This window comes from Heteronotia binoei, unplaced genomic scaffold (genome assembly GCF_032191835.1).
Source record: "Heteronotia binoei isolate CCM8104 ecotype False Entrance Well unplaced genomic scaffold, APGP_CSIRO_Hbin_v1 ptg000122l, whole genome shotgun sequence".
NCBI lineage: Eukaryota > Metazoa > Chordata > Lepidosauria > Squamata > Gekkonidae > Heteronotia > Heteronotia binoei.
In genome coordinates, this window is record NW_026799994.1 from 293,738 (window position 1) to 306,359 (window position 12,622).

The 12,622-nt window shown below is 43.9% G+C and overlaps 1 protein-coding gene across 1 annotated transcript in view; it reads right to left on the reverse strand.

Annotated features, from left to right (window-relative positions):
- LOC132590520 (klotho-like) overlaps positions 1-12,622 on the reverse strand; it is a 39,815-nt gene that overhangs the window by 8,699 nt on the left and 18,494 nt on the right. The window contains exon 2 of the mRNA XM_060263431.1: positions 9,720-10,230. Within this exon, the coding sequence (XP_060119414.1) occupies positions 9,720-10,230 (511 nt within the window). The remainder of the gene's footprint in view (positions 1-9,719; positions 10,231-12,622) is intronic.

Here is a 12,622-nt window from a genome sequence, read left to right on the forward strand (position 1 = left end):
ATACACTGTCATGTGGCACATGTTGGTCATGTGTGAAACTTCCCTAGTGCCTCTTAAAAAACTCCTTCCACAAACTTGAAGAACAAGGACAGTCAGGCAGCACTGGGACATGAACCCAAGATGTTATTTAAAAGTGTAGAAATCTGGGAAATGATATTATCAGAGATTACACATTGACTTCCCGTCAAAGGAGAAAAGAAAGGACATCTGATCCATGGGGAAAGATCAAAGTCAGCACAGATGGTACCTACTTCAGAGCAGGGTTGACAAGGCAGAAGAGACAATAGGCAGACTCCAGACATGGAATCAGGGCCCGTTAGACATAGACCTCACCGTCCCGAGTTAGAAGCTATCCTGCAACAAGCTGTTCTGTCAGCAGAGCAGTCAGAGGGAAAAAATGTGCTATGTAATAGTGATGGCAATGCAAACTATGATATTCCTTGGAAAGAGTTTGTTTATACCTTGGTTTCTTACCCAATGGGGACTCAGAACAGCTTACAGAATCATTCTGCCCCCCCCCTCCATTTTCTCCTCACAAACTCTGTGACATAGGCCAGACTCAGAGTGACTAACCCAGCACACTTCCATGGCAGGGTGGGGATTCAGACATGGACTTCCCAGAGTCTAGTCTTCTCTGCTCTAATCACTACACCATGCTGACTCCCACAATGCCATTTCTGCTTATCTGATAAATGCTATTTATCATACAGCCCTGATTCTCTAGGTTCTTCTCATGGAAAATCATTGCCCTTCAAAAGTCTCAATCTCTTACATGCTACACCTTCAATTACTTCTTTATCTGGGTTGAAAAATTCCTGGAAATTTGGGGATGCAACCTGGTGGTGGCAGGGTTTGGGGAAGGACCTCAGCAAGTTACAATGCTATCAAGCCCAGCCTCCAAAGTAGCTATTTTCTCCAGGTGAATTGACCTGTGTCACCTGAAGATCAGTTGTAATTCTGGGAGATCTCCAGGCCCCACCTAGGTTGGCTACTCCTGCTATGCCTCTGACTGGAAGGTGGGGGAGGGCTCTACAGAGTCACTCTTTTTTCAACTAGAGTTTCACAGCACTGGCATGTTGACCTAGTTTAGCCTGAAGGCTGGGGTAATGGAATAATGCTAAGAACCCTAGCTCACCCCACCCACAACCATCATGCTCCTTGTAATGGAGATCTATGTATAGGGGAAGACTCACTAGTTCTCTTGAAGGAGCTCTCTCCATCTGGGTTGAAAGACTAGGCAGATGAGATCTTGGAGGAGTGCTTGTTTCCACCAGGCTCACCTCCTCCCCACCCAGAAGTGAAAGCAGCAGGACTGGCAGCGTGGTCTTACCAGGTGGTGGCAGCAAAAAACAATGGAGCTCAGGAGTCCTGAAAGAGGTGGCAGCAAGTTCCCCTGTGTGTGACAATGGGAAACATTCTTGCCTTAGGGAGCCTGTCCTTTTATCTACCACCTGGGCCTCTTTGTGTGGCTCACTTGGTCCATCTCTTCTTACATCTGTCTGTAAGAGTTTAGGCTTACCATTTCTGCCTTTCATGCTATTTCTCTTTGTACACTTATCCATATCTTGCTTTTTTTGTGCTGATGTCATGAGAGTATGCCAGTTCTTTGCACAATAATTTAAGCCCCTAAATGGGAGGGAATTGCATGAAGTGGCTATGATGGGTGCCTTATGCAGAAAGGAGATAACCATTTTCAGGTGTGAACCATATATGGTTTGATTCCTAGCATTCTGTGAAAACCTGTAGGTTGTCTACCTTTAAGTCACTAGTTCCAAACGCACTTTTTATTAGTCATTGCTTTTTGCTTATGGCATTTACATCTATAGTTCAGCTAGTATTGGCTCTCAGTTTCACTGCCCAGGCTCCATCTGAAACTGCCTACCAGCCCTGCGACTGCTCCTGTTTCCTGGCCAGCTGGAATTCTGTTCCTAGTCCCATGGTGTATAGGACTGTGTCTAATTTTTGATGAATTGTGCAAAGAACTTACCAGGGACAATAAACCACTTACCTCTGTCATGTCATGTAGAAGATAAGTTGCTATTGGTGAAAAAGCATGCAGACTTTCAAACAGTACAAAATTCATTTTTTAAAAAAATGGCAAGCTTATTTTCAAACCCACACATATCTCAGTCATATACAGACATGCAGCACGTCTGCAATCAACAAAATATATAAAGGCACATATTGGCTGATAACAGATGGGCATTTTGGGGTGCTTGGGAGGCTTTCCAAATTGTGATGGCTCAAAAAGAGCCGTCCTGAAGCCTACACATAATCCCCCACAAGCCGTCCCCATCCCATCCATGGGCATGTTCAGATGGCTGTTATGCACCATTCCTGTCTACATTTTCAGTAGTCACACACACACATAAGTGTGCATACATGCACATAAGTGTGCATAAGTGTGCGTGCATGCGCGTAAGTGTGCATGTGCACACATGAGCTCTGAAGAGTTTTAATTTTTAAAAAGGATGCGACTTGGGGTGGCTTGGCAGTTTCACACTACCAAGGTGCCTCACTTGTGCCCTTCCGCTATCAGACGCCAAGAAGGTGACTGGCAAGTGGCTCAAAAATTTGCTACCACTTTGGAACTGGTCGTTTTTTCAGTTGCACTGCAGAGGCTGGGGTGAGTTCAGGACGAGGAGAGGCAGCAGATGTTTGTGTGTGGAGGGATTTTTTTGGATGGATTTCAGAGGCATCTCTGAGTTGGCCCAAAGTGCTGGTCTGAGCAGCCATTAAATTCCATTTCATGTTAAACTATTGCAATGCCTGTAAATGTTATGTGTTATCTTTTCTCCCAACTCTGTATTCCAACTATATTTTATGGCTATTCAATGATTATTTGTTTATTTAAAGGATATTATTGAATTATATTTTGTATCATGTACTTTTCAATAAAATCATTTAATTGTTTTTTTTAAAACCCTTCCATTTTACACTCTTAAGATATGTCTTGCCATCTTCCGGGCATGGAACAGAGGTCACTGGGGGTGTGAGGGGGGAAGTACTTGTGAATTTCCTGCATTGTGTGGGGGTTGGACTAGATGGCCCTGGAGGTTCCTTCCAACTCTATGATTCTACAATGCAAAATACACTACTTAAAACCATTCTGTTTTTAAAATGGATACATGCTTCAGTATTTCTCCACCTTACGGTGCCAATTATTTTACAATGTCAGTGCAACTACTATTACTTTAATTCAGAATAACAATGTCCACTCTAACTGGCAAGCAGTAACAATCTCTGGTCAGTCCTAGTTGAACTAATAAAAGCCTTCTTTGTGTTTTATACAAGAATTGTTTTAGGAAAAAAAGAGTTTACACCTGGCATCAGGTGTGGAATTCTAACAGGAGCTCCCTTGATGTAGCCAATCCTCCGAGAGCTTACAAAAAAAAGCCTTGTAAGCTCTTGGAGGATTGGTTACCTTGGGGGGGGTGGCCTAATATGCAAAGAAGCTCTTGCTTACCCCTGCCTGACATAAGGTATAATTTTTTATGCTGCTTTGCTATTTTAAAAGAGAAAGTTGCTTTTTACTTAAGAACATAAGAGAAGCCATGTTGGATCAGGCCAATGGCCCATCCAGTCCAACACTCTGTGTCACACAGTGGCCAAAAAATATTATACACACACACACACACACACACACTGTGGCTAATAGCCACTTATGGAACTCTGCTCCATAATTTTATCCAATCCCCTCTTGAAGCTGGCTATGCTTGTAGCTGCCACCACCTCCTGTGACAGTGAATTCTACTTGTTAATCATCCTTTGGGTGAAGTACTTCCTTTTATCCGTTTTAACCTGACTGCTCAGCAATTTCATTGAATGCCCACGAGTTCTTGTATTGTGAGAAAGGGAGAAAAGTACTTCTTTCTCTACTTTCTCCATCCCATGCATTATCTTGTAAACCTCTATCATGTCGCCTCGCAGGCAACGTTTCTCCAAGCTAAAGAGCCCCAAGCGTTTCAACCTTTCTTCATAGGGAAAGTGTTCCAACCCTTTAATCATTCTAGTTGCCCTTTTCTGGACTTTCTCCAATGCTATAATATCCTTTTTGAGATGTGGCGACCAGAACTGCACACAGTACTCCAAATGAGACCGCACCATCGATTTATACAGGGGCATTATGATACTGGCTGATTTGTTATCAATTCCCTTCCTAATAACTCCCAGCATGGCATTGGCCTTTCTTATTGCAATCGCACACTGTCTTGAAATTTTAAGTGAGTTATCTACCACAACCCCAAGATCTCTCTCTTGGTCAGTCTCTGCCAGTTCACACCCCATCAACTTGTATTTGTAGCTAGGATTCTTGGCCCCAATGTGCATTACTTTGCACTTGGCCACATTGAACCTCATCTGCCATGTTGACGCCCACTCACCCAGCCTCAACAGATCTCTTTGGAGTGCCTCACAATCCTCTCTGGTTCTCACCACCCTGAACACTTTAGTGTCATCTGCAAACTTGGCCACTTCACTGCTCACTCCCAACTCCAAACCATTTATGAACAAGTTAAAGAGCATGGGACCCAGTACTGAGCCCTGCGGCACCCCACTGCTTACCGTCCTCCACTGCGAAGACTGCCCATTTATACTCACTCTCTACTTCCTATAAATCAGCCAGTTTTTGATCCACAAGAAGACCTGTTCTTTTACTCCATGACTCTCGAGCTTTCTAAGGAGCCTTTGATGAGTAACTTTATTAAAAGCTTTCTGGAAGTCAAGGTAAACAACATCTATTGGGTCTCCTTTGTCCACATGTTTGTTCACCCCCTCAAGGACATGTAACAGGTTAGTGAGGCAAGATCTTCCCTTACAGAACCCATGCTGAGTCTTCCTCAACAACCCATGTTCATCAATGTGCCTACTCATTCTGTCCTTGATAATGGTTTCTAACAACTTTCCCAGTATTGAAGTCAGACTGACTGGCTTGTAATTTCCCAGATCTCCTTTGGAACCCTTTTTAAAGATGGGGGTGACATTTGCTACCTTCCAGTCCTCAGGAACGGAGGCAGATTTCAATGAAAGTTTACAGATTTTTGTCAGAAGATCCATAAGTTCAACTTTGAGTTCCTTCAGAACTCTTGGATGTATGCCATCCGGACCTGGTGACATTCATTTTTAATTTGTCTATCAGTTGTAGGACCTCCTCTTTTGTCACCTCAATCTGACTCAGGTCTTTCAACACCCCTTCCAAAATTAGAGCAGGCAAACACTTCTCATCTTCCACAGTGAAGACGGAGGCAAAAAATGCATACAGCTTCTCAGCCATTTCCCTATCCTCCTTCAGTAATTCTTTTACCCCTTGGTCATCCAAGGGCCCCACTGCCTCCCTGGCTGGTTTCCTGCTTCTAATATATTTGAAGAAATTTTTATTGTTGGTCTTTATGTATTTTGCAATATGCTCCTCATAGTCCCTTTTTGCCTGCCTGATCGCATTCTTGCATTTGATTTGCCACAGCCTGTGTTCCCTTTTATTAATCTCTCTTGGACTGGTTTTCCACCGCTTAAAGGAGTCCTTCTTACCTTTTACAGCTTTCATTACTTTGTTTGTTAACCGTGCAGGCCTTTTCTTATACCTGTTTGTGCCTTTCCTAACTTGTGGTATATATTTTATCTGAGCTTCTAGGATTGTAGTTTTAAATAGCCTCTCTGACATACAGAGCCACCCTACCTCCAACCCTTCCCTCCCTATCCTTCCGATATAACTTATATCCAGGAATCACCGTGTCCCACTGATTCTCCTCATTCCACCAAGTTTCTGAAATTCCCACAATGTCTATGTTTTCTCCCAACACTAAACATTCCAATTCACCAATTTTACTTTGAACACTTCTAGCATTTGCAAACAAACATCTATAATTTCCCAGGCAAGCTAGGCTCGCAACCTTCCTCCTGCCACCTCGAGACTTTGGCAGACAGTCCATACTGTTTGTCACCATCACAGTGGACAACTCTGATCCATTACCCGGTAGAAAAGTAACAGCTAACCCTTCATCTCTTTGAGATGAGTCCTCCCGAACCAGAGACATTTCATCTCCTGTCGGCTTTCCCTCAAGATTTAGTTTAAAAACTGCTCTGTCACCTTTTTTATTTTAAGCGCCAGCAGCCTGGTTCCATCTGGGGACAAGTGGAGACCGTCTCTTTTGTACAGCTCCCGCTTGTTCCAGAAAGCTTCCCAGTGCCTAACAAACTTAAACCCTTCCTCCTTACACCATCGTCTCATCTACACATTGAGACTTCTAATTTGTGCCTGTCTCTCCAGCCCTGCACGTGGAACAGGTAGCACTTCTGAGAAGGCTACCTTGGAGGTCCTGGCCTTAAGTCTCCCGCCTAGCAGCCTAAATTTTTCCTCCAGGACCTCACGACTGCATTTCCCCACATCGTTGGTGCCAACATGCACCACGACCACTGGCTCCTCCCCAGCACTGTCTATCAGCCTATTTACTACACGCGTAATGTCTGCTACCTTCACACCAGGCAGGCAAGTCACCATACGGTCAGTACGCGGTTTTGCCACCCAGCTGTCTACTTGCCTAAGGATTGAATCACCAACTACCAAGACCCCGCCCCCCTCTCTCCCTGCTCAGGGATGGTTCCTTGGCGAGAAAGGATTCCCGCTCACCAATTCCCCTTATCCTCAGCACATTCCCCTTATCCTCAGCATGGTGCCCTGTTCCCTCTTGACCCTCACGCTCCCTGGCAGCAATGCGGCCGCCACGTTCAGAGTGGGGCTCATCTAATACACCCCTGAGAGTCTTCCCCGAGTGCCTAACTGACCATCTCTGCTTCCCCAGGGCAGTCACCTCGGCCTCAAGGGTACAAACTCATTCCCTGAGGACCAGGAGCTCCTTGCATTGAGCACACACCCAAGACTTCTGTCCTGTGGGCAGATAGTCATACATGTAACACTCAGTGCAAAACACTGGAAAGCCCCCACCCCCCTGCTGGCATTCTACCTTCATAATAGCTTTTTTAAAATATATATATATATATATATATATATATATATATATATATATATATATATATATATATATATATATATATATATATATATATACAGTCCTCTTTAAATCCTGCTTGTTTAAGTGGCTCCCCTTCTGGAGGGTCAACTTACCTTATTGGGAGAACAAGGAAATTAGGGATCTGGGTTCCTGGTCCTTACAGAGCCCCTAGGCTAAGAGCCACAGGCCAAGAGCCCTTTAGCTATGGCAAGTCGCAGCTTAAAATGCAAAGAGGATGGGGAGCACAGCCACTGCTAAGCAATCAGCAGCAATCACTTTCAATCACCTTTACCTTCAGCCCACTCAACCAAACAAACAGCAGTTCCCCAGCTACCAGAACTCAGCTGTCTCAGCTTATCTCAGAGCTGCTCTGCTCTCCCTCAGACCTCTCTGAGATAAGAACATAAGAACATAAGAGAAGCCATGTTGGATCAGGCCAACGGCCCATCGAGTCCAACACTCTGTGTCACACAGTGGCAAAAAAATTTATATACACACATACACTGTGGCTAATAGCCACTGATGGACCTGTGCTCCATATATTTATCTAAACCCTTCTTGAAGGTGGCTATATTTGTGGCCGCCACCACCTCCTGTGGCAGTGAATTCCACATGTTAATCACCCTTTGGGTGAAGAAGTACTTCCTTTTATCTGTTTTAACCTGTCTGCTCAGCAATTTCATCGAATGCCCACGAGTTCTTGTATTGTGAGAAAGGGAGAAAAGTACCTCTTTCTCTACTTTCTCCATCCCATGCATTATCTTGTAAACCTCTATCATGTCACCCCGCAGTCGACGTTTCTCCAAGCTAAAGAGTCCCAAGCGTTTCAACCTTTCTTCATAGGGAGAGTTCTCCAGCCCTTTAATCATTCTAGTTGCCCTTCTCTGGACTTTCTCCAATGCTATAATATCCTTTTTGAGGTGCGGCGACCAGAACTGCACACAGTACTCCAAATGAGACCGCACCATCGATTTATACAGGGGCATTATGATACTGGCTGATTTGTTTTCAATTCCCTTCCTAATAATTCCCAGCATGGCGTTGGCCTTTTTTATTGCAGACGCACACTGTCTTGACATTTTCAGTGAGTTATCTACCACAACCCCAAGATCTCTCTCTTGGTCAGTCTCTGCCAGTTCACACCCCATCAACTTGTATTTGTAGCTGGGATTCTTGGCCCCAATGTGCATTACTTTGCACTTGGCCACATTGAACCGCATCTGCCACATTGACGCCCACTCACCCAGCCTCAACAGATCTCTTTGGAGTTCCTCACAATCCTCTCTGGTTCTCACCACCCTGAACAATTGAGTGTCATCCGCAAACTTGGCCACTTCACTGCTCACTCCCAACTCTAAATCATTTATGAACAAGTTAAAGAGCATGGGACCCAGCACCGAGCCCTGCGGCACCCCACTGCTTACCGTCCTCCACTGCGAAGACTGCCCATTTATACTGACTCTCTGCTTCCTATTACTAAGCCAGTTTTTGATCCACAAGAGGACCTGTCCTTTTACTCCATGACTCTCAAGTTTTCTAAGGAGCCTTTGATGAGGAACTTTATCAAAAGCTTTCTGGAAGTCAAGGTAAACAACATCTATCGGGTCGCCTTTGTCCACATGTTTGTTCACCCCCTCAAAGAAATGTAACAGGTTAGTGAGGCAAGATCTTCCCTTGCAGAACCCATGCTGAGTCTTCCTCAATAACCCGTGTTCATCAATGTGCCTACTCGTTCTGTCCTTGATAATGGTTTCTACCAACTTTCCCGGTATTGAAGTCAGACTGACTGGCCTGTAATTTCCCGGATCTCCTCTGGAACCCTTTTTAAAGATGGGGGTGACATTCGCTACCTTCCAGTCCTCAGGAACGGAGGCAGATTTCAATGAAAGATTACAGATTTTTGTTAGAAGATCCACAAGTTCAACTTTGAGTTCTTTCAGAACTCTCGGATGTATGCCATCCGGACCCGGTGACTTATTAGTTTTTAATTTGTCTATCAGTTGTAGGACCTCCTCTTTTGTCACCTCAATGTGACTCAGGTCTTTCAACACCCCTTCCAAAATTAGTGGTTCTGGGGAGGGCAAAAAGTTCTCGTCTTCCACAATTGTGAGAGGTCTTCTCAAAGCATGTCTCTTTTTATACTAGGGATATATGCCATTTTAACATTACTTTGAAAAATTGCCGTGAAAGTAAAGTAAGGCTGCAGTAACAGTTATTTCCATTTCTTTATTACTGGAAAATGAATTCTTCAAGCCTCACAGGGCATCCAGCAAGGTCCAATAACCCTACATACACAGAGAGAGAATGAGAGAGACGAGAGAGACTCAGTGTATATATATTCTTATCTGACAAATATTTACTCAGCTATCTGAGGCATTAAATCTAATCACTGGCTATTTTCTTCCAGAAGCCTTTCACTGCAAATCATGTAAGCCATATACACGCACACCATCAGGTTATATCCAAGCAAACAGCTAACTTTTTGTCATCACCAATGAGGGCAGCTTTAGATCAACAAAATATTATCAACGCTTGTTGGAAAGCAGTTGGAAACCCTAAGGGAAGGTAGGTCAGTTCCTTAGGAACTTCAATCTGCAATGAACACCAGGGTAAATGTTTAAATACCAAATGAGGTCAGTTTCTGCAAAAATATATTTAATGAACACAACAAGGTGTTGTGTTTAAACAGTTGTATCAGAAAACAATCCCTACCTTTTAAAGTTTCCATGATGAATCTTTTGAGATAATACACATACTTGCTGTCATCTCTCTTGGTGTGTCCTGAAATAAACCAGCTGTTCTCCACAATGAAGATCTGAGGTCTGTTATATTCCTTGCTTATCCAGTACAGAAGAGGCCTCAGGTTGAGTGATTCCTGCTGCTGGAACTTCATGGCAAAATCCACAAGGTGGAAACTCAGTGTAGCTCCAAAAGAAAGAGCAAAGAAATCAGCTGTTCCCCTAACAAACTTCTTCTCTGCTTCAGTAAATTCTGGCAGCACTGCAGACAGATTATCCTTCATGCTTTGAGGGTAGTCTCCATCAATAAACAGAGGCTTAGCAAACCAGCCCAATACAAAATCCAGTGATTTCTGACATTTCTTTATATCTTCTCTAGTCATCTTTTGAGGCTCTATCCAGTGAGAACTTAAGGCAATGGATACTTGACCTCCTTGAATTGCTCGGAAATTACTATTGTAAAGATGCCAGACTTTGGCATGAGCCTGTGGGAAAAGAATAACTGTTTTATTTCATTGGGTTTTCTTTTATGATTATTTAGTCTGAAGTGTACCTACTGCCAATTCTCCAAAAATGGTTCTTATGACTTTAAGAAAAGTTATTTTAATGTCTATTCCACCCTATCTGTAGATTTCAGGGAGGGCAACATTTTAAAAACAAAGCACAGTAATTTTCTTTTTTATTCCTGTGGCATTTGATTTCATGCACCCTTGAAAACTTTCTTGGCCACATTTGAAAACTGAAGTCTTCCATACATGTCCTTGAATGTTTAATTTAATATAAACGATTTAATTAGCGAAGACCCCATGTTAAAATCCAACACCCTTCCTTAAATGTAAACTCATAGTCAATTGCTTGTGCACTCCTTTGTCATCCCTGTTCAAGTTCCCTTCTTGTTGTCCTCTTTTGCCCTGTTTCTTTTCTTCTACATTCCTCCCTTCCTCTTTTCTCTATCCCTTTTCCTTTCTTGATTCCCTCTGTCCTTACCCCATATCACATACTACTTTTCCAACAAGCTTTGAGGAGCGTAGAGGAAATGAGAAGATGAAGAGGCTCCAATGATAGCAAAAGGAAGAGGGACTAAGTTCCATGTGCTTCCTGTAAAGCCCAAGCAGTAGCCACAGATCAAAGGACAACAGGTGTCTGAGCTCACAATGTAGGTGTGGGCATTTTCTTTTTGGTATTTTTTGCATTGTGTGTGGGTATGTGCACGCATGTGCCCATGCCTACAAGTCATGGTAACCTCTGGCAACTTCTACTGGGGCATGGAGGACACTCAGAGAAATGGTTTGATAGCCTCCCACCTCCTGGTATTCGCTGGAGATCTCCCATCCAAATAGAAGAAGAGACACATTGGATTTATACCCTGCCCTTCACTTGGAGTCTCAAAGTGGCTTACAATTTCCTTCCCTTCCTCTCTCCACAACAGACACCCCAAGGGGGTCAAACATGTGGCCCAGGGGCTCTTATCAGGCCCACGAGCAACTGGCTGTCATCTGCTTCCTTCTCCCTCTCTCTTGCTTCCTTCTGCATAACAGCTTGTTTTGCAAGGCTTGCATAATAACACAGGAGCTGCAGAGCAAAACCTCTATTTTCTCCATTGACTGAGGTCCCTTGTGGAGGAAGGGGGGGGAAGAGTTTGCTTTGCCAGGCTCACTCAATCACACAGCAGAATGACTGAACCAAGCTTTGCTTCCTTCTATTAGCTGAGGCTCCTTCTTCTCCTGGTCCTCTGAGGAAGAAAGGAAAAAGCCAGAGCTTCCTTTGCTGGATTCCCTGGATCCCATGGGAAAAATACAAAGAAAGTAGCTTTAAGACCAGTAAGTGCTAATGTTTTAAGCATATTTTAAGATTTTGTGTGTGTGTTTGTCTGTATCCTTTATAAAGTTTATATGTCTGCTACCTAATCTTAAATAGGTACAAACATGACCCAGTACGACATGGCCTGGCCCGACAGGGTATCATTTATGTCAGATCTGGCCCACATAACAAATGAGTTCCGACACCCCTGGGACCTATGAGGTAAATGGGGCTCAGAGAGCTCTTTTGAGGACTGCTCCTGAGAAAACAGCTCTTTCAAGAACTGTAACTGACCCAAGGTCACTCAGCAAGTACATGTGGTAATCAAATTCTGTTCTCTCAGATTAGAGTCCACCTACTAACCACTGCACCAAACTGCTTAGCTACTGAGATCTGACAAAAATCAGGCTTGCCCAAGCTATGCCGGTCAGGGCAAGGCAGAGCTATTTTCTTGAAGCTACTTCACCAAAACTACAGCTCTATTCACCAGCATTCCCATTCTCAAACCAAGAGTAAATCCAAAAAGAGCTGGAACAGACCCGGGTGGAGGGAGGGATAATGGAGAATTTATAGTCCCCAGTCACAGCTAAGGAAATCTACCTAGAGCTGCCAACCTCCTGGTGGAGCCTGGAGGTCTCCTGCTATTACAATTGATCTCAAGACAAAAGAGATTGGTTCCCCTGGAGACAAGGGCTGCTTTGCAGGGTAGACTCTATGGCATTGTACCCTGCTAAGGTCCCTCCCCTCCCCTCCCTTCCCCAAACCCAGCCCTCCCCAGGCTCTACCCCCAAAATCTCCAAATATTTCACCACACATAGTTGGCAACCTTAACCCCACCACGCAATGGTCCTCAGGGCATTATTTGCTCTATAGGACTGCTTGCACACTCACTGAACGTCTGTAGAGTTGCCAGCCTCCAGGTGGTGAACAACAACAACTAGGAAAACCAGTGCATAGATAGGAGAAATGTAAATACAATGTTTAACTGAATCTCAATAAATATAATATTTAATCGATATATTCTCTGAAGTCCTCTGTCTTGTGCATAAGCATTCAAGCATCAGTGAAGTCCATAAA